General features: G+C 40.6%; 1 protein-coding gene across 1 annotated transcript in view; it reads left to right on the top strand.

The window, feature by feature from the left end:
- The window catches only part of VWA3B (von Willebrand factor A domain containing 3B), a 207217-nt gene that overhangs the window by 151148 nt on the left and 37869 nt on the right, over positions 1-18200 (top strand). The window contains exons 21-22 of the mRNA XM_055328114.1: positions 4352-4402; positions 10780-10984. Of these exons, the coding sequence (XP_055184089.1) occupies positions 4352-4402; positions 10780-10984 (256 nt within the window). The remainder of the gene's footprint in view (positions 1-4351; positions 4403-10779; positions 10985-18200) is intronic.

The following is an 18200-nucleotide window of genomic DNA, read 5'->3' as shown; positions in this document are numbered from 1 at the left end:
CAGTGAAAGTTATAGTCTTAGTCCCCATGTTAATGCTGAGAAGCGGTCTCTTCTCACAAGGGTAGATGCCCAGTCTCACACTTGGCCTAGCTCTGTGGTCACTGCCCCATCCCACTCCCAGCACTTTATTAATCCCTTGTGCCCAGCACCTAAACTTTGAGCATGCCCTCTGTCTCCAGGCAGGCCTTTCCTTGGTTCTGGAAGCTGTGCAACTGGATTTTCACCTCCCACCACATAGGGGGGAGAAATGAAATAAAGTACACAAAAGTTAATGACATATCCTAGCCAGCATATGCTATTCTGTTGTCATTTTGCAATGTGTGTCATGTGTGTTCCCCTCCTGCCACATGAGGTGCACAATCTGGTCCAGACACTGGCCTTTCCCCACCAGGCCCATCACAGGCTTCTGCAAGTCTCCTTCCACGGGAGCCTTCTCCTGCCCTCACAGAAGAATGGAGACTCTTACATGAGCTCCTTCAGCTGCCTCCAGGCTCCTTAGGACTCCTCTGAGTCTTTGTCTGCCCTTCATGTCTCTTGCAGACACAATGAACTATGCCAAGGCTTACTCTTCTCCATGGGCCCGACCTTCTGCTCTGTTGGTTTCTCCTGCATCCCCGGCACACAGGCCCCTCTGCTCTGCCTCTCCTCCTGCACCAGGCAGGCCTTCTCTGGCCTCCCAGCAATGACAACCCTCTTCCTGTACTGCAGTTGGTCTGTTTTCACTCCCACCTTGCCTCAGCTCCAGTGGGCTTCCTCAGAGAGGCCCATCCCTAGTGATCCACCACCCACCCTGCATGTGGCCCTCAGAGGGCTCACAGCTTCTGCATAGGCTCCTCCCTCCCTTGCAAGGAGATCAACTTCCAAGGGCCAGTGCTCGGCATCCTTGCTTTCCCCCTTATTGCCTCTCCCTCACAGGTGTTGCTACGTATGTATTTGACTACTGGAATTTAATTTGATCTAGTTAATGTTAATTACTTTCCCCTTTCATTCCTTGAATCTGCTGATCATAAAATAACCATAAATACATTGAATATAGTTGTCATGCAGCTCTTCCCCCTGTGTTCTTTCTCTGAAAGACAAGGATTCTTCCTTCCCAAATAGCAAAACCAAAATACAGACATAGTGAGTTGTCCCACTTCCTACTTCCAGTGAGTGAATCTGGAAAAGCCTTTTAGGATTCTTAGATAAATGATATACTAAATTGTTATTAATAGTAACATTAATTTTAATATTAATATTATTTAAAATTCAATATCATTGAATTAATATGTGGTAATGTGATGTTTGTATTAAATGTTATTTAATATTGTTTAATAATATTAACATTAATATTATACAGAACAAAACTTCCTGATCTTTTGCATTCAGTAGTATTTAAGAATTTTGTTGGCATGTCACTTCCCTTTCCCATCTTGCTCTCTAGCTTTCTAAAGATTACACATACCATGAAAAGTAATTAATGAAACTTGGTTTACTCCCACTCTGTCCGCAATATGGCATCTCTAAGGAGTTTACCATCACAAACCAGATACAACTTTGAATTTGTATGGTTAGCGATGACCACACAATTGGGAAGCTCACAGCCCTTTAGCCAAAATAGTGATGTAACTAGCTATGTTAGTCAACTTAGTGGCTGTGTGTTGGGAGTTCTTTTATTTCAATATTTTAAGAATTGAGATAGCAATTTTGGCTTTCTGTGTCTGGGTATAAACTTTGAGTGAGGATTGCCAGGGCTGGCTGGCTTCTGGGGTCACTTTTCAGCAGTGTATTTCGATTTTAAGTGTAAGGTCAAGGCTGCAGCCCTCAGTTCCACAGGAGAAGCATCAGATCTAATCTGGCTGTGGGGCCATGCCTAGTAACCTCTGCCTATGACCTCCTATATGCTCTGCTTGCTGGTTAGATTTCTGAAAGGTCATTAGTTACAAGTTGCTTTGCAAAGTCTGGCAATTCTTGGCACAAGTAGATTTGTCAGTTAGAGATATAGAGAGCTAGTAAATGCAACCCCCCAACCAAATTTCACTCTCCTAAAACAAAAAAAGAGGAAAACTGTGGTTAGTAAAATCTGTGAATCAAGGGATGGACCAGCCTCAGAGAAGCCCTCATGTCCCGTGCCCTCTCAGCATCCCGCAGGGATGACCTCATCCCACACCTCTTGTGGCTTTCCCACCATCACCTGGCCAATTAGGAGCCAGGATCAACGCTCTCAGCTGCCCTCACTTCACATGCACCCACTTTTTCTGCTCTTTGTGCTCTGAAGTATTTCAGTGTAGATGGAAAATAGGGGGATTACAGGGTTATGTAAGTGTGCTTTTAGAAGAGTATTTTCTAAAGGATTGAATTAAAATTAGTGGTATGTGCTAGCTAATTGGACCCACATTCACTCAGCTCAGTTTCCAAGCCTCGCCCATCCTCAGAACCTGGAGGGAATAAACACTGAGTTATTCCTGGTCACTTTGTATGTACATCTCAATCCTCCCAGCACCAAGGTAGGTGGTGTTATCCTTGTTTCAGATAAGAAAACAGAGTTTCAAAAAGTTATGTAACACAGGATCATACAACAGCAATGTAGAAGCACTGGGATTTGAACCCAGAGCCATGTAGCTCTAAATCCTGTGTCCTCACTCCCAGCCTCCCTACTATACTGCATCCACTTTCAAGGTTTAGATTTTAGGGGATTTTTTTTAATTTTTATTTATTTATGATAGTCAGACACACACACACACAGAGAGAGAGAGAGAGAGAGAGAGAGAGGCAGAGACACAGGCAGAGGGAGAAGCAGGCTCCATGCTCCGGGAGCCCGACGTGGGATTCGATCCCGGGTCTCCAGGATCGCGCCCTGGGCCAAAGGCAGGCGCTAAACCGCTGCGCCACCCAGGGATCCCATTAGGGGATTTTTAAATGAAGTTGTATTTTTCGTTTTGTTTTCAGAGAAGCATGCACACACAAGCCAAAAATGCGTCCCATGAATCATTTAAACAAGTCTTAGAAGCCCTGCTTATTGATACATGAACTCATAATTTAAAAAACCTAATTTCCAAATAGGCCCCAAGGAACCCAAAACATCCAGGTAAGACAGAAACACTGAGATGGCTTCTTTCCTGCTTCCTGACAGCTGATATCACAGAGCATTTACCCGTGTCAGACAGGTTCTGTGTGCTGTGCCCACACTGGCTCACTGAGCCCTCATGGCAACTCTAGGAGGGAGATGCCATTATTATCCACATTCTACAGAGTTGACTGCTGGCCTAAAGTCTCACAGCTCATAAGAGGAGAAGCCAGCTGAGCTTGGACCCAGGCCGTCTGGCTCTTCACCAGAGCCTGTGCTCTTCACCACATGCCAGACCCCCTTCCTGTGGTCTCACCAGGCTCACAAAGGGAGGGCAGGCAGGGTAGTACCACTCGAAGTGTTCTCAGCACTGTGTGCTGCTGCTGCTGGGTCCAGGGGTTAGAGACCTGGGTCCAGGTCTGCCTCCTGGAGACAGACAGTATTCTCCTACCAAATTTTATGGAAGCTTGGTGGTTTTTGTTTTTGTTTTTATGGAACACCAGCTCACAGCACCCCCCGGGGCCAGTGTTCTGTGCTCTGTACTCTAGGAAACCTGCTTTGGATAGTGATATAGTGGTACAGGAAGGGGGAACAGACTGGGGTTGGCACCCCTGAAAGAAGCATCACTGATTTGTAACAAGGAAAGGAGCTGTGTTTGCCCCATAGAAATCACTGGCTCCAGCCTCCTCCTCTCCTCACTCCACAAACATGTTCAGTGATAAGCTTCAGAACGTCTCAGCACTGCCACTAGCAACAAGCAGTGACGAAGGAGCAGGGCACTTCATGTGCTTGCCCCTCTCAATGACCTTGCTTAGACAACAAGGAGGTCAGCCTGATTGATCTCTAAAATGTGTCCCGATCCTATTATTTATGACCCCCCCCAACCGCTTTTGCTCTGAAAATCCAGGTAGAAGAATGTCTATAGAAGGTAAACTAAGGGCACAGTTGTACTTTTCCATAGGAAGAAAAACAGGGGGTGTTTAGCAACTTCATGCAGAGAAAATGACAACAATTTTGCTTACTGCCATTTCTTTACTCGGGTTTTTCCTGACTGAGCTGAGAGCCATGCCCTCCTTTAATATTGAACACGATTGCCACAAAGCTAGGAGGTTTCTGCGGTGATGCCAAGGGAGGCAGATAGATACTCCTATTCAATATCTGTAAGCACCCAGCAGTGACATGGTCCAGTGCATGTGTCCCTTGGCTTGGGCTCTGCCTGCAATGTCCTTCAGAGCCTGGGACCAGCCTTTTGCCATGAAATGAAGTACTACTACCAAATAATTATTGTTTTTTCTTTTTAAACAGACGTTTGAATAAAATTGTTTGGAGAGCATTATCTCAAGAAGAAAAAGAAAAGTAAGCCAGCATCTCTCCACTTTCTTTTTTATTTTGGTGAAATTCACATAACCTCCAATTAACTGTTTTAAAGCTTACAGTTCTATGGTTTTTATTCAAAATGTCGTGTAAACCACTACCTCCCTTGAGTTTCAAAACTTTATCTACCTCAGAAGAAACACCATGTACCGGTTAAGTAATCCTCCATACCTCTCTCCCTGTCTGGTAACCACTAGTCTGTTTTCTAATTTCTATTTGCCTCTTCTGGATCTATCATAGGAAAGGAATCCCACAACATGTGACATTTTTGTGTCTGTCTTCTTTTCCTTACTTTTGTAAAAACTTTATGTTTCTAAGTTGTAGCATACGTAGTATCCTTTATATGCCTTAGTATGGATTCATTGTATGTATATACCAGTTTGTTTCTCCATTCTTTCATTGGTGGATATTTGAGTTGTTTCCATCTTGGGGCTGTTAAGAACAATGCTGCCATATACATTCATGTAAAAGTTTCTGTGTGGACATATGTTTTCATTTTTCTTGAGAACATTTCTAGGAGTGATTTGCTGAACCACGGGGTAATTCTATGTTTAACTTTTTGAGGAACCATCAGACATTTTCATAGCAACTGTACCATTTTACATTCCTACCAGCAAAATATGAAGGTCCTTGTTTCTTGACGTCCTTGCCGACACTTCTTATTTCACTTTTTTTTTTTAAAAATAACTAAAGCCATCCTGGTGGCCTGGTGGTTGTGAAATGGTATCTCCTTGTGGTTTTCATTTGCATTTTTCTTAATGATCAATAATGTTAAGTATCCTTTTCTATGCTTGTTGACCATGAGTATATTTTCTTTGGAGAAATGTTTATTCACGTTCTTTACTCACTTTTTAACTCGGTTATTTTGTTGTTGTTGTTGTTGTTGTTGTTGAGGTAGAGGAGTTCTTTATGTATTTTGGATTTTAACCGCTTATCAGATAGATGATTTTCAAATACTTTCTCTAACTCTGAAGGTTGCCTTGACACCATCTTGATGGTTTCCTTTGTTGCGTAGTTGTTAAGTTTGATGTCATTCCATTTGTCTGTTTGCATTTGTGTCTGTGCTTCTGCTGTCATATCCAAGAAAGCATTGCCAAATCCAATGAAGCTTTCCTCCTCTAGTTTCTTTTAGGAGTTTTATTGTTTTTGGTCTTCTGTTTAGGTCTTTAATCCATTGTTTTGACTTAATTTTTATATATAGTATTAGTTAAGGGTTCAACTTCATTCTTTTGCCTGTGGATATCCAGTTTTCCCAGAACCATTTGTTGAAGAGACTGTCCTTTCCTCTAGAATGAGGTTTTGTCACCTTTGATGAAGATCATTTGACCATATACATACAAAAGAATTTATTTCTGGGCTCTTTATTCTGTTCCACTGATCATGTTTGTCTTTATATCAATACCACAGCCTTTTGATTATTGTAGCTTTGTGTAAGATGTTCTGGAATCAGGAAATGTGAGGCCTCCAACTTCGTTCTTTATCAAGATTGTTTTGGCTATCTGGAATCCCCTGAGGTTTCATGAATTAGGATGTTTTTTTTCTATTTCTGCAAAAAATGCCATTGAGATTTTTACAGGTTGAATTGAATCTGTAGGTTACTTTGGATAGTATGGATATTTTAACAATATTAAGCCTTCTAATCCAGGAACACAGGATGTCTTTCCCATTTATTTATATCTTTTAAAATTATTTTCAGCAACATTTTATAGTTTACAGTATACAAGTCTTTTACACCCTTGGTTAATTTTATTCCTTAGTACTTTATTCTTTTTGTTGCTATTGTAAATGGGATTGTTGTCTTAATTTCCTTTTTGGAGTGTGCATTATTAGTGTATAGAAATGCAACTGATTTTTCTGTGTTGATATTTTATCCTGCTACTTTGTTGAATTTATTTATTAGTTCTAACAGTATTTTTTATGGAATCCTTAGGATTTTCTACATATAAAATCATGCCATCTGTGAACAGATGTAATTTTACTTCTTTCCAGTTTAGATGTATTTTATTTTTCTTGCCCAATCTCTCTGGATAGTACTTTCAGTACTTTGTTGAATAAAAGTGATGAGAATGGACATTGCCTTGTTCCTAACCTGGGAAGAAACCAGTTTTTCACTGTTGAGGATGATGCCAGCTATGGGCTCCTCATATGAGGCCTTTCTTTCATTTTGTTTTTAAATATTTTATTTATTTATTCATGAGAGACAGAGAGAGAGAGAGAGAGAGAGGCAGAGAAAGAGGCAGAGGGAGGCTCCCTGCATGGAGCCTGCTGTGGAACTCGATCCCAGGGCTCCAGGGCCAAAGGCAGGTGCTAAACCACTGAGCCACCCAGGTGTCCCATATGAGGCCTTTCTTATGTTGAGGTAGTTTCCTTCTCTTTCCGGCTTGTTGAGTGTGTGTGTGTGTGTGTGTGTGTGTGTGTGTGTGTGTATTTATTTATTTATTTTTCATGAAAGGGTGTTGAATTTTTTGAAATGATTTTTCTGCATCACTTGAGGTAACCAAGAGGGTTTCCCCCCCTTTCATTCTGTTAATGTGATGTATCTCATCAATTTTTATATGTTGAACCATCCTTGAATTCCAGGAATAAATCTCACTTTTAATCGTGTGTAATCCTTTTAATGTGCTGTTGAATTTGGTTTGCTAGTATGTTGTTGAAGATTTTTGTATCAATGTTCATAAAGGATATTGGTCTGTAGTTTTCTTTTCTTGTAGTATTTTTGTCTGGCTTTGGTATGGGGAAATGCTGGCTTCATAGAATGAGCCTGGAAATGTACCCTCCTCTGCACATTTTGGAAGTATTTGAGGAGGATTGGTTCTTTGAATGCTTGCTAGAATTCTCCCTTGAAGCCATTTGGTTCTGGGCTTATCTTTGTTGTATTTGCTTACTGATTCCATGTCCTTTCTAGCTATAGGTCTGTTCAGAATTTTTTTATTTCCTTGTGATTCCGTCTTAGCAGATTGTATGTTTCTAGAAATGTATCCATTCCTTCTAGGTTAACCAATTTGTTGGTGTATAACTCATCATAGTAGTCTCTCATAATCCATTTTACTTCTGTAACATGAGTTATAATGTCCCTTTTTTCCTTTCTGATTCTGATTGTGTGAGTCTTCTCTTTTTCAGTTAATCTAGCTGAGCATTTATCAGTTTTGTTGTTCTTTCCAAAAGTCAATTCTTAGTTTCACTGATTTTTTTCTATTGTTTTTCTATACAGCATTTTATTTATTTATGCTTTAAACTTTATTATTTCCTTCCTTTACTAACTTTGGATTTAGTTCTTTTTTCCAGTTCCTTTAGGTATGAAGTTAGGTTATTTATTTGAGATCTTTCTTCTTTTTTTTTTTAAAGAGAATTTTTTTTTAATTTTTATTTATTTATGAGAGAGAGAGACATAGGCAGAGGAGAAGCAGGCTCCATGCACGGGGAGCCTGACGTGGGATTCAATCCCGGGTCTCCAGGATTGTGCCCTGGGCCAAAGGCAGGCGCCAAACCGCTGCACCACCCAGGGATCCCTCTTTCTTCTTTTTTGATGTAAGCATTTAGCACAATAAATTTTTCTCTTAGTACTGCTTTTACAGTATTTCATACATTTTGTTATTTTGTGTTTTCATTTTTAGGTATCCCAAGATATTTTCTAATCTCCCTTGTAATTTCTTCTTTGACCCACTGGCTATGTAAGAGTGTGGTATTTAATTTCCACATGTTCCTGGATTTTCCAGTTTTCCATAGTCTATTTATTTCTAATTTTGTCCCATTGTGATGAGAAGATTTTTTTTTAACTTTTTTTTTTTTTAAATTTACGATAGTCATAGAGAGAGAGAGAGAGGCAGAGACACAGGCGGAGGGAGAAGCAGGCTCCATGCACCGGGAGCCCGATGTGGGATTTGATCCCGGGTCTCCAGGATCGTGCCCTGGGCCAAAGGCAGGCGCCAAACCGCTGCGCCACCCAGGGATCCGAGAAGATTTTTTTAAATGATTGCGATTTTGAAAACTTTTAGCACTTGTTTTGTGGCCTAACATGTGGCCTGTCCCAGGGAATGTCTCATGCCTAAATATAAGACTATGTATCCTGCTGTTGGCTGGTGACATGTTCTGCATATATCTGTTAGGTCCAATTAGCTTATGGTATTGTTCAAGTACTCTTTCCTTATTGACCATCTGTTTGGTTGTTACATCAGTAGTTAAAAATGTGGATTGAAATCTCCTACTTTTATTATTTCTCCTCCCTTCAATTCTGTCAATGTGGCATATTTTTAGGAGTTCTGGGTTCATTGGGTGCCTATATATTTATAATTATATCTTCCCGGTGGACTGACCCTTTTATCATTATATAATGTCCTTCTTTGTCTCTTGTAACAGTTTATGACTTAAAGTAGCAATAATTTGCTGATTTTTTTCTTCTGCTTGATCAAGACTTTTAAAACTCTCTGATGAATTTTTCATTTCATAGTTATTCTTCAGATCCAGAATTTTCTTGGTTCTTTTTTATAGTTTCTGTCTGTATTTTTGTTGATATTCTTTTTGTTCATGCATCATTTTCCTGATTTTATGTAGTTGTCTGTGTTCTCTTTGAGCTCATTGAACATCCTTAGGACAGTTATTTTGAGTTCTTTGTCGGGTCGTTCAGAGAGCTCCCATTTCTTTAGGAGAGATTTCTGGAGACTTATTTTGTTGCTTTGACTGAGCCACCTTTCCCTGTTTCTTTGTATGCCTCAGAATCTTCAGTGGAGATTTGAGTATTTGAAAAAACCAGATACCTCTCCCAGTCTAGTCTATACAGAATAGCTTCTTACAAGGAAGAAGGATTCTTCACCAATCCTCTGGGCTAGAGATTCTGGGAATCTTTCAAACCTTTTCTGAAGTGTGCCTTATCCAGGCTTGTGTGTTTACTCATTTTTTTTTTTTTTTTAAAGAGGTTTGCCCCCTTTCCTCTCAGGAGCCCATAATCTCTTGCTCCCCCTGGTGCCTATTTTTGGCATTGCAGTGTCTGGTGCTGTAACAAGCCATGGAACACCCCTTTTTATTAGCTACCCCTAACAAGGTATCCAGAGGATACTGTGTGCTCTGAGTCACATGAAATGGAAACCAGTCTCTTGGGAAGTCCCCCAGAAAGCCAGAATGTTGGATGTATGTTTCCTCTCTTCTGTCTCTTCCAAGGGGGAAGCCACAACTTATGAGTTTTCTCCTAATTACACTGCACTGTGCCAGGGAAGCAGGGGGACTAGCCTAGGCAAAATGCAACAATCTTTTCTATCCACTTTAATATACTATTCTTCTTGGCTTTGTGTTCATCTTGAGTGCTGCGACCTCCTACCTGGTTTCTGGAATTCTCATAGAGGGAATTTGGTCCATATATTGATGAGTCCATATCTCTTAGGGGAGAATGGGGGCCTTGGGTTTCTTAGTCCACCATCTTGCTGACATCACTCCAATTTAGATTTTTTAATAAGAATTTTTGCTGTTATCTGACAGGTTTACTTGTGGATTGAGTCCTTTGTTTGTACTGGGTTTGCAATGTACTCTTCCAACACCCCAAATCTAAAGAAAGTCACCCTTTAAGCAGTAAGAAAATAATTAAGAAATGCCCTCCCTTTCCCTCCCTCTATATCTCTCTTCCTCCTGGGTTCCTGCTTCCTCCTCCTTCCTTTTCTTTCTCTCCCTCCATGGGAGTGTCAAATGTAGCAGTAGCTGGACTGGAAGTAGTATGCAGGACCTGGGCCATCACACCACACTGGCTTCCCCTGGAGTCACGCTTTGGTTCATCAGCTCATAGAAAGTTTGCCTTCTGTTCTTTGTATACCAAAACAACGAAGCCAGAAAGTTTAGCCCTATGTAGGCCTATAAAAGGAGAAGAGGAGATCCAAATAGCTAGAATGAGCTGCTAAAGAATTACTGCACTGAGGCAAATATTTGGCTTTTGTTTTATTTCCCTTCCCTTTGCTTTGCTCTGTTTCCCAGAGTTATTCCTGGGCACAGTGTGTGAAATCTCTTCAAAGCTCGATTTTGGTCCTGCCGAATGGTAGGCCTAGGCAGAAAGGAATGGGCTCCAAATATGCCCAAAAAATTTGGAGAAAAAAAAAAAGCTATATATATCAAACTTCTTCAAGATCAGATCATCAGATTAGGTAGTAGGGAAGAATGCCTACCATAATTCACAGAAATGGTTATTTTTAACTCATGTAAGCTACCACAGTCTTGATGGACTGTCGGGTGTGCCTGTGGTTCTGTCAGCTGATAACCTGACATCTGTCTGAGAGATGGTTCTCAGGGGAGGTTTTGCTGGAAAATCATCTTTCCATGTGTTTTCTATTATGATCACTTTCTTTGTCTTTTTTCCTCCCCCTTTTTTTTTTGATTTTTAGATTAGATGCATATAAGCCCATGCGGTACTTAGAGAACAAGGCAGCTTTAAACAGAGCATTAGAACGGTTGAATTGGCCCATTTCATTGAAGGAGCTGTCGATGCTGGAAAATGAAATCCTCGCTGGGAAAATGTACATCCAACAGGCTATGGAACTCCAGGAGGCTGCCAAGAAGGAGAATCATGCAAACAAGTCACAAGGAGAGGTAGGTGCCCTGGAGGCGTCTATATGTCCTCCCTCCTTCCTGTGCCAAATCATTGCCATCCCTGTGTTGGCCTTCCTTTCCCTCTCACCTTCCTCCACACTGATTTCTATGAGTTAAAGCCAACTCAGTTAAAGTGTGTGAGGACTTCTTTTCAACAGAAAGGAAATGCCATTTGATTTTACTATGACCTTCTTTTTTAAACAACACTCCTCTTAATTAAAAAACAAAACTAAGGGGGATCCCTGGGTGGCTCAGCAGTTTAGCACCTGCCTTCAGCCCAGGGTGTGATCCTAGAGTCCTGGGATTGAGTCCCACGTTGGGCTCCCTGCGTGGAGGCTACCCTCCCTCTGCCTGTGTCTCTGCCTCTCTCTCTCTCTCTCTCTCTCTCTCTCCCTCTCTCTCTTTCTCTGTGTGTCTAATGAGTAAATAAATAAAATCTTTAAAAAAAAAAAACTAAGCAGAAGTATAATATGGAGACCAAAGGCCTGAACCTTGCTATGAGCCAGACCAGGGTCCAGCCTCAGATCTGCACCTAATCCTTATGTTATCTTAGCTAGTTACTCCAGCTCTCTAGATTTAAGATTTTTTTTTGTTTTGTTTAGATTTTAAGTTTTTTATCTGTAAAATAATAATATTACTAGTATCTGCCTCATAGGGCTATTATGAGAGTAAAATGACTTTTTAAAATACTTCATGTTGAAAGCCATCCCCCATAAATGTTAGTAATTATTATTAATAAAACATACCTTTCAAAAAGAAAAAATATCTGACTGCCTTGTTATTACCACTGTGGATCACTTACTGTTAGCTTTCTTGTCCTCAAGTTTTTTCACATAGAAACAGGGTTTTCATAATCATTTCATATTCGGCTCTTTTCCTTAATTGCAGTATAGGTGATACGTGATGTTAATTAGTCTCAAGTGTACCAACATAGTACTCTAACAATTTAATATGTTCTGCCGTGCACCACAGTGTAGCTACCCTCTGTCAGCACACAATGCTATTATAGTGCCATTACAGTGTGTTACAGTGCCATGTATTCCCTGTCTGTATGAAGCTGTATGTTTCATCCCCAGGACTCACTCATTCCATAACTAGAAGCCTGTAGCTCCCACTTCCCTTCACCTATTCTGCTCATCCCCCCACTCCGTCCTCTCTTGCAACCATCAGTTCTCTGTATTTATGGATCTGATTCTGCTTCTTTTTATTTGTTTATTTGTTTTGTTTTTTAGATTCCACATACAAGTAAAACCATATGGTTTTTATTCTTTCTCTGTCTGACTTATTTCACTTAGCACAGTACCCTCTGGGTCCATCCTTTTTGTCACAGACGGCAAGATCTCATTCTTTTTTATGGTTTAGTGATGTTTCACTGGGTATATGTATGTATACACACACACACACATGCACACACACACACCTTCTTTATCCATTCATCTATCAGTGGATACTTGGGTTGCTTCCATATCTTGGCTATTGTAAATGATGCTGCAGTAAACAATGGGGTGTCTGTTTCTTTTTGAATGAGTGTTTTCATTTTCTTTGGGTAAATCCCCAGTAGTGACATTAATGGATCATATGGTAATTCTTTTTTTTTTAATTTTTTAAATTTATTTATTTATGATAGTCAGAGAGAGAGAGAGAGAGAGAGAGAGAGAGGCAGAGACATAGGCAGAGGGAGAAGCAGGCTCCATGCACCGGGAACCCGATATGGGATTCGATCCTGGGTCTCCAGGATCGCGCCCTGAGCCAAAGGCAGGCGCCAAACCGCTGCGCCACCCAGGGATCCCTCATATGGTAATTCTATTTTTAATTTTTTTGAGGAATTTCCATGCTGTTTTTCCACAGTACCTTGTCAATTTACATTTCCACTAACAGTTCATAAGAGATCCTTTTTCTCCAGATCCTTGCCAACACTTGTTTTTTTTTCTTCTTGATACTAGCTATTTTCACTGGTGTGAGATGGTATCTCCTTGTGGTTTTGGTTTGCATTTCCCTCATGATTAGTGATACTGAACGTCTTTCTATGTGTCTGTTGGCCATCTGTATGTCTTCTTTAGAAAAATGTCATATTCTGCTTTTTTATTTGGCATTGTCTCATATGCTTTCTCAGATTTTTTCTGAATATTCAGATTAATTTTTTGGTGGTTATATAATACTTCATGGCATGTATTTTACCCTGATTTACTTAATTCTTCACTGAGTATTAGACATTTGGAATATTTTCAGTTTTCTTTCACTTGTATTAATGACTTCTGTGGTGCATTTGGTTTATTCTGTTAGGTCAGATTCTCAGGAGTGGAATCCTTGGTTCAAAGACATGAATATTTTGGGGCTTTAAATACTTGTTGCCAATATAATACTCCCTTTCTGACTGTGTGTGGGTGTGTGTAGACCTGGAATAAATCATTTGAAATCTTACTGAATTCTGTGTAATTTTGGTATATTCACTATATATTCCCAAAAAAAAATATACCCAAAGAACTGACCTTTGAGTTTCATCATTTCGGTTTCAGTCATTGCTAAGTGATACTGGCTTTGCTTGATTTTAAATTCTGTATTTGCTGCTCTGGATTCTGTGATTCTCTTTGTTTTTTTTTTTTTTTTTTTGTGATTCTGTTTTGACTGTGTTTTTCTTTAGTTTTTTTCTCCAACAAATCTCACTTTTCCCCCCTCCATTGTAGAAAACTATGTCTTTTGTGCAGAATGCAAATATTTTATCACAAAACATCTCATGGCTATTAATGTTATTCAAACAAAATGACTTCCCCAAAGAATTGTTTAGTATTCCCTTAGGAGGCACCATCTGATGCCTCCAAATATCTGGCTATCTGTTGGCCCTCACTGGATGCCCTGTGGGCACCCAAAAGTCAAGAAGACAAGTGAATTAACTCCCTGTCCCTGAAAATCTGCTCGTCTTTTCATCATGCCTCTTCTCTCTTCTTTTATTTTTTCACTGACATACTTATGAGTTCCTGCAAGCACTATTCTAGGTACTAGAAGTACCTAAACAGACAACCATATCCCTCCTATATTCTAGTCAGGGAGAAAGACCAATACAAGTCCCAAATGAGGGACTTGCCCAAACTGAACTATAGAGACAGTGCCTAACAGCAGATTTTGCTAGCATTATTTTTTTTCTATACTTTATATTAAATTTAAAAATGGGAAGTGTTGCTGATGGAGTAAAAAAAAAACGGCTCTTGTAATTCAGAATAACAATAGTGTGTTCTACTTGATTTGTCTGGAATCCTGGGAATCAAAAGCTCATTGTTCATGAGATATGAATTAATTGTTCTATTTTTTTATTATCTTAACCACAAAGTGGGAATAAAAATACTTTATATCATTTCTTTATCCAAAAATACTTGTTCATTTCTTATCACAGGTCAGATTCTATGCTTGGCACAGGTGACCTCAGGCAGTGAAGAGCCTGTCTCAATCTTTTCTCTCTACTTGGGGGCCCCCCAAGGTGATAATATACATTGGACACAATATGGGGTTTATTAACTGCATTGAAGACATGGGTCCAGCTTGGTGAAGATGTATTGGAACAGAATGTAACATCCATGAGAGCTGAGACCTTGTTTGGCCTTTTTTTTTTTTTAAGATTTTATTTATTTATTCATGAGAGACACAGAGAAAGGCAAAGACATAGGCAGAGGGAGAAGCAGGCTCCATGCAGGGAGCCCAATATGGGACTTGACCCCAGGACTCCAGGATCACACCCTGAGCTGAAGGCAGACACTCAACTGCTGAGCCACCCAGGCATCCCTTGTTTGGCATTTTTTATAGCCAACTGAGAATGGCACCTGGCACATGGTGGACACTTGACAACCATTTATTGAATAAATGAAACCCAGATCCTTATAGCAGAGGATTATAAATGTGAAAACAGAGGCATACACATAGACCAATTGGAAGGTGGGGAAAAGTGAACTGGGTAGTTGGAGGAGGCTCCACAGAAGGGATAGTTAAGTTTGATCTGGAATGATGTATAGGGTTTAAGGGTTTGGGTGTGCAAAATGTTCTGAGTGAAAGAAATGGCCTATGCAAAGGCAGGGAGGTGGGATGAGCATGGCATGTTCATCAGGGATATAGCAGAACATAAGATAGGAAAGGGAAGATGGCACCAGAATACAAGGGATGTGGAATTCTCTTAGGAAATGGAAACCCAGGGAAGAGTTTTCAGCAAGTGGAAGACATTAACAGATTTGTATTTTGACAGCAGGATGAGGCCCAGTGTAGGAGGGAAAGACCCAGACTGGGTGTAAAACTCTGTTGAGCAGTGTTGAGTCCTTGAGCCAAGCCAGAACAGTGAGGAGGAAATAGAGAAAAGAGACATGAGCTCGTAGAAAGTGAATATGCGGGCTGAACCACAAAGCAAAGCTGAGGATGCCCAAAAACTTTCTGTCTTGGACATGGGAGAAACAAGCACTATTAACTCTTCACCTCTGCTCCTCAGAGACAGATGTTCCCTGGCCAGCCCAATCTAATCACCTTGTCATTCTCTAACTCCTGGCCACATTTTTGTTGTTTTCACAGCACAATTCACTTGACATTATGTACTTGTTTGTTTATGATCTATCTTCTCTACTAGAATGAAGGTGGCCTTGGTCCATTGTATTCTAGGCATTCCCAGTGCCTAGAAAGTGTTTGGTACCTTGTAGACACGCATAAGTATTCAAATGACTGAATGAAAGAATGAATAAGAGGAAGAATATATTTTCTAGGAAAGGTAATTCACTTTGAGTCCTCTTGATTCTTAGGTGTCCCAGGGGTATCCAGGTGAGAAAGGCCACATGTTTGGAGCTTAGAAGAGAAGTCTGAGTTGAGATAGTTTGAAGGTCATCTGAGGTAGTGAGAGAAAAATAGACAGTGGAAAGGATGGAGACAAGAAAGTTTGAGGAGCCGGAGGGTTCAGGGTAGAGTGCATGATGTGAGAGCCCAAGCAGAGATGAAGAAAACCCTGGATTTGGAGTCACAGGCCTGGGTGCAGTTTCAGCGCTGCAAGTTTCTAGCTCTGTGGCCTTACTTAGGCCCCTAAGCCTAGTTTCCTCATCTTTAAAATAGAAAAAGCACCTACCTTAAGGTGGTTGCTAGATAATGCACATAGTATGCTTAGGGCAGCATGCAGCCCCAAGAGCTCAACAGTAAATGCACTCAACATGTATGACCCACTACTGCTACATCCATTGTTCAAGTTTTTATGGAGGAGTTTTGAAAAGTCATACAGAAGGATGTCTCCAAGCCATTTGATTTGGCAAGAAGATCATTAGTGATCTTAGAATAATTTCATAGAATTCTGAGAGCAGAAGCCAGTTTGCAGTGGGTGAAGGAGTGGATAGAACTGAAGAAAGCAGGTATAAGAAGTGAAGCTTTTGTTTCAAGATCTTCAGAGAGGAGAGAAGGAGAAGTAGATAAGGAACTATTGGCATGAACTTGAAACATGAGCTTGAGGAACTTGAGGATGAGCCAGAGTGAGACAAGACATTTAGTGTGTGTAATGGTATTGATGGATCCCACTGCTGCCCCCTTCTTGGTCAGGGGTTAAGGTTTCCCCTTCACTGCCCTTTGCACAGGGTGTGCAAAGCTCCCAAAGTCTGTTCTGGGAAGCGTCCATATGCCCAGCACAGTTATCCACAGGTAATGAATTGAGGTGGGGGGATGGCTTTCATACTTGGCATCTTATCTTCAGAGTCCTTTCCACTCTTAACATAACCCTTAGCAGTGAGATATCTTGTATATTATTTTCTTAAAATGATACTTCTCACCATGTGTGATCATTATGAGATATTTTAATTCTATATCTGCCATACCCCACTGGCTTGACTTCATGACCCACTAACAGGTCTTGCTCTCCTGTTGTGAAAAAATATTGGTTGGGACCAAAGCTCAAGATTGCAAGGGCTTGTATGACCTAGGGTGAAAATTCATCACAGATAAAAGTCATTTTTATATTTATATTTTTGATTCATATATAAATATAGTCTGATTATAAATTCTTTTAGCAAAGGCCAAAGATTCTGATGAATGATTGTAAATTGGAGAGCAAGAAACCGTCAGTTATTTATTAAGGTCCTCTGGAATTTATTGATAACATGTGACAAAAGGTGATCAAAGTTTGTTAGGAATGGAGATCCAATTGGAAATGCCCACACAGAGAAGTGGCCAGTGGTCACTTTGCTCTACTTAATCCACACCAGGGCATGTCATGCAGTCTGGATGTCTTTGGTTCTCTGATATGTAGTCATTCCACTGGTTCCTGAGTTTGGGACAGCTTTGTGATTTTTCTGTTGGTGAGGATCAGATGTGGTGAGAAGTGGCTGCATATGATGATGTTAGGGTCACCTGTACCTTGCTTTTTCCACTCAGGCTTTGACTGACAGTCCTATGTTGCCCCCAGGATCAAACCTGAGGGGAGAACTATCATCCCACCTGCTCTGCCCACCATGGTCACAGTTGTGCATGACTGAAGAATTGCTTACCCTACTTCCATAACCCACTAGTTTCGTGGTGTCCCTAGAGACAGGTGCTTGGTTCAATGACCACGTAATGAAAGGAAAATTCTGAAGTCTGAAATTTTAAATTCCCCTTGAAAACTCCCTCCGTTCACACCCTTCTTATTGTCATGATTGCAAATTTCACCATCATTTGCCAGTCAGAATTGTACTAAGGTGGAAATCACCTCTGGGCATCTGAATTATAATTAACCTTCCATAGTTTTCCCCGGGAATCTGGTATAGGCAGCCCAGCCATTCTATCCTACAACATATCCTTACTAAATAAGGTTTATTCTCCAGAGCAAATCCCATAGAACTCAGGCCCAGAAAGACCCGGCAAGCTCTTCACACTTATAACCCTGACTTCCTTGGAAAATTTGGAGGCAGAAAATCCTGTGAAGCATCTGTAAACAACCCTAAAAGAGTTCTTGGGAATGGATCTACACAGGTGGCCACACATGTTTATTTCTCCAAGTTGTGACCAGCAAAGAGTCTGGAATGCATGGTCTTTAGGGATGGTGCATTGAGTGCTCCACTCCATGAAAAACTAATCCAGGAGAGTACTGGTGAGGATACAAGTGAGGCTAGGTGAGGTGGGACTAGAAGAATGAGAGAAGGAGAGAGACCTTTGGGGCTGGAAAACATCGTCAGGAAAACAGTGACTTTGTATAAGAGAAAGTTGGTTGGCAAGATTTAGAGAGAGATTTAAATTT

Source organism: Nyctereutes procyonoides, unplaced genomic scaffold (genome assembly GCF_905146905.1).
Source record: "Nyctereutes procyonoides isolate TBG_1078 unplaced genomic scaffold, NYPRO_anot_genome, whole genome shotgun sequence".
NCBI lineage: Eukaryota > Metazoa > Chordata > Mammalia > Carnivora > Canidae > Nyctereutes > Nyctereutes procyonoides.
This window is presented reverse-complemented; position numbering and strand designations above follow the sequence as displayed.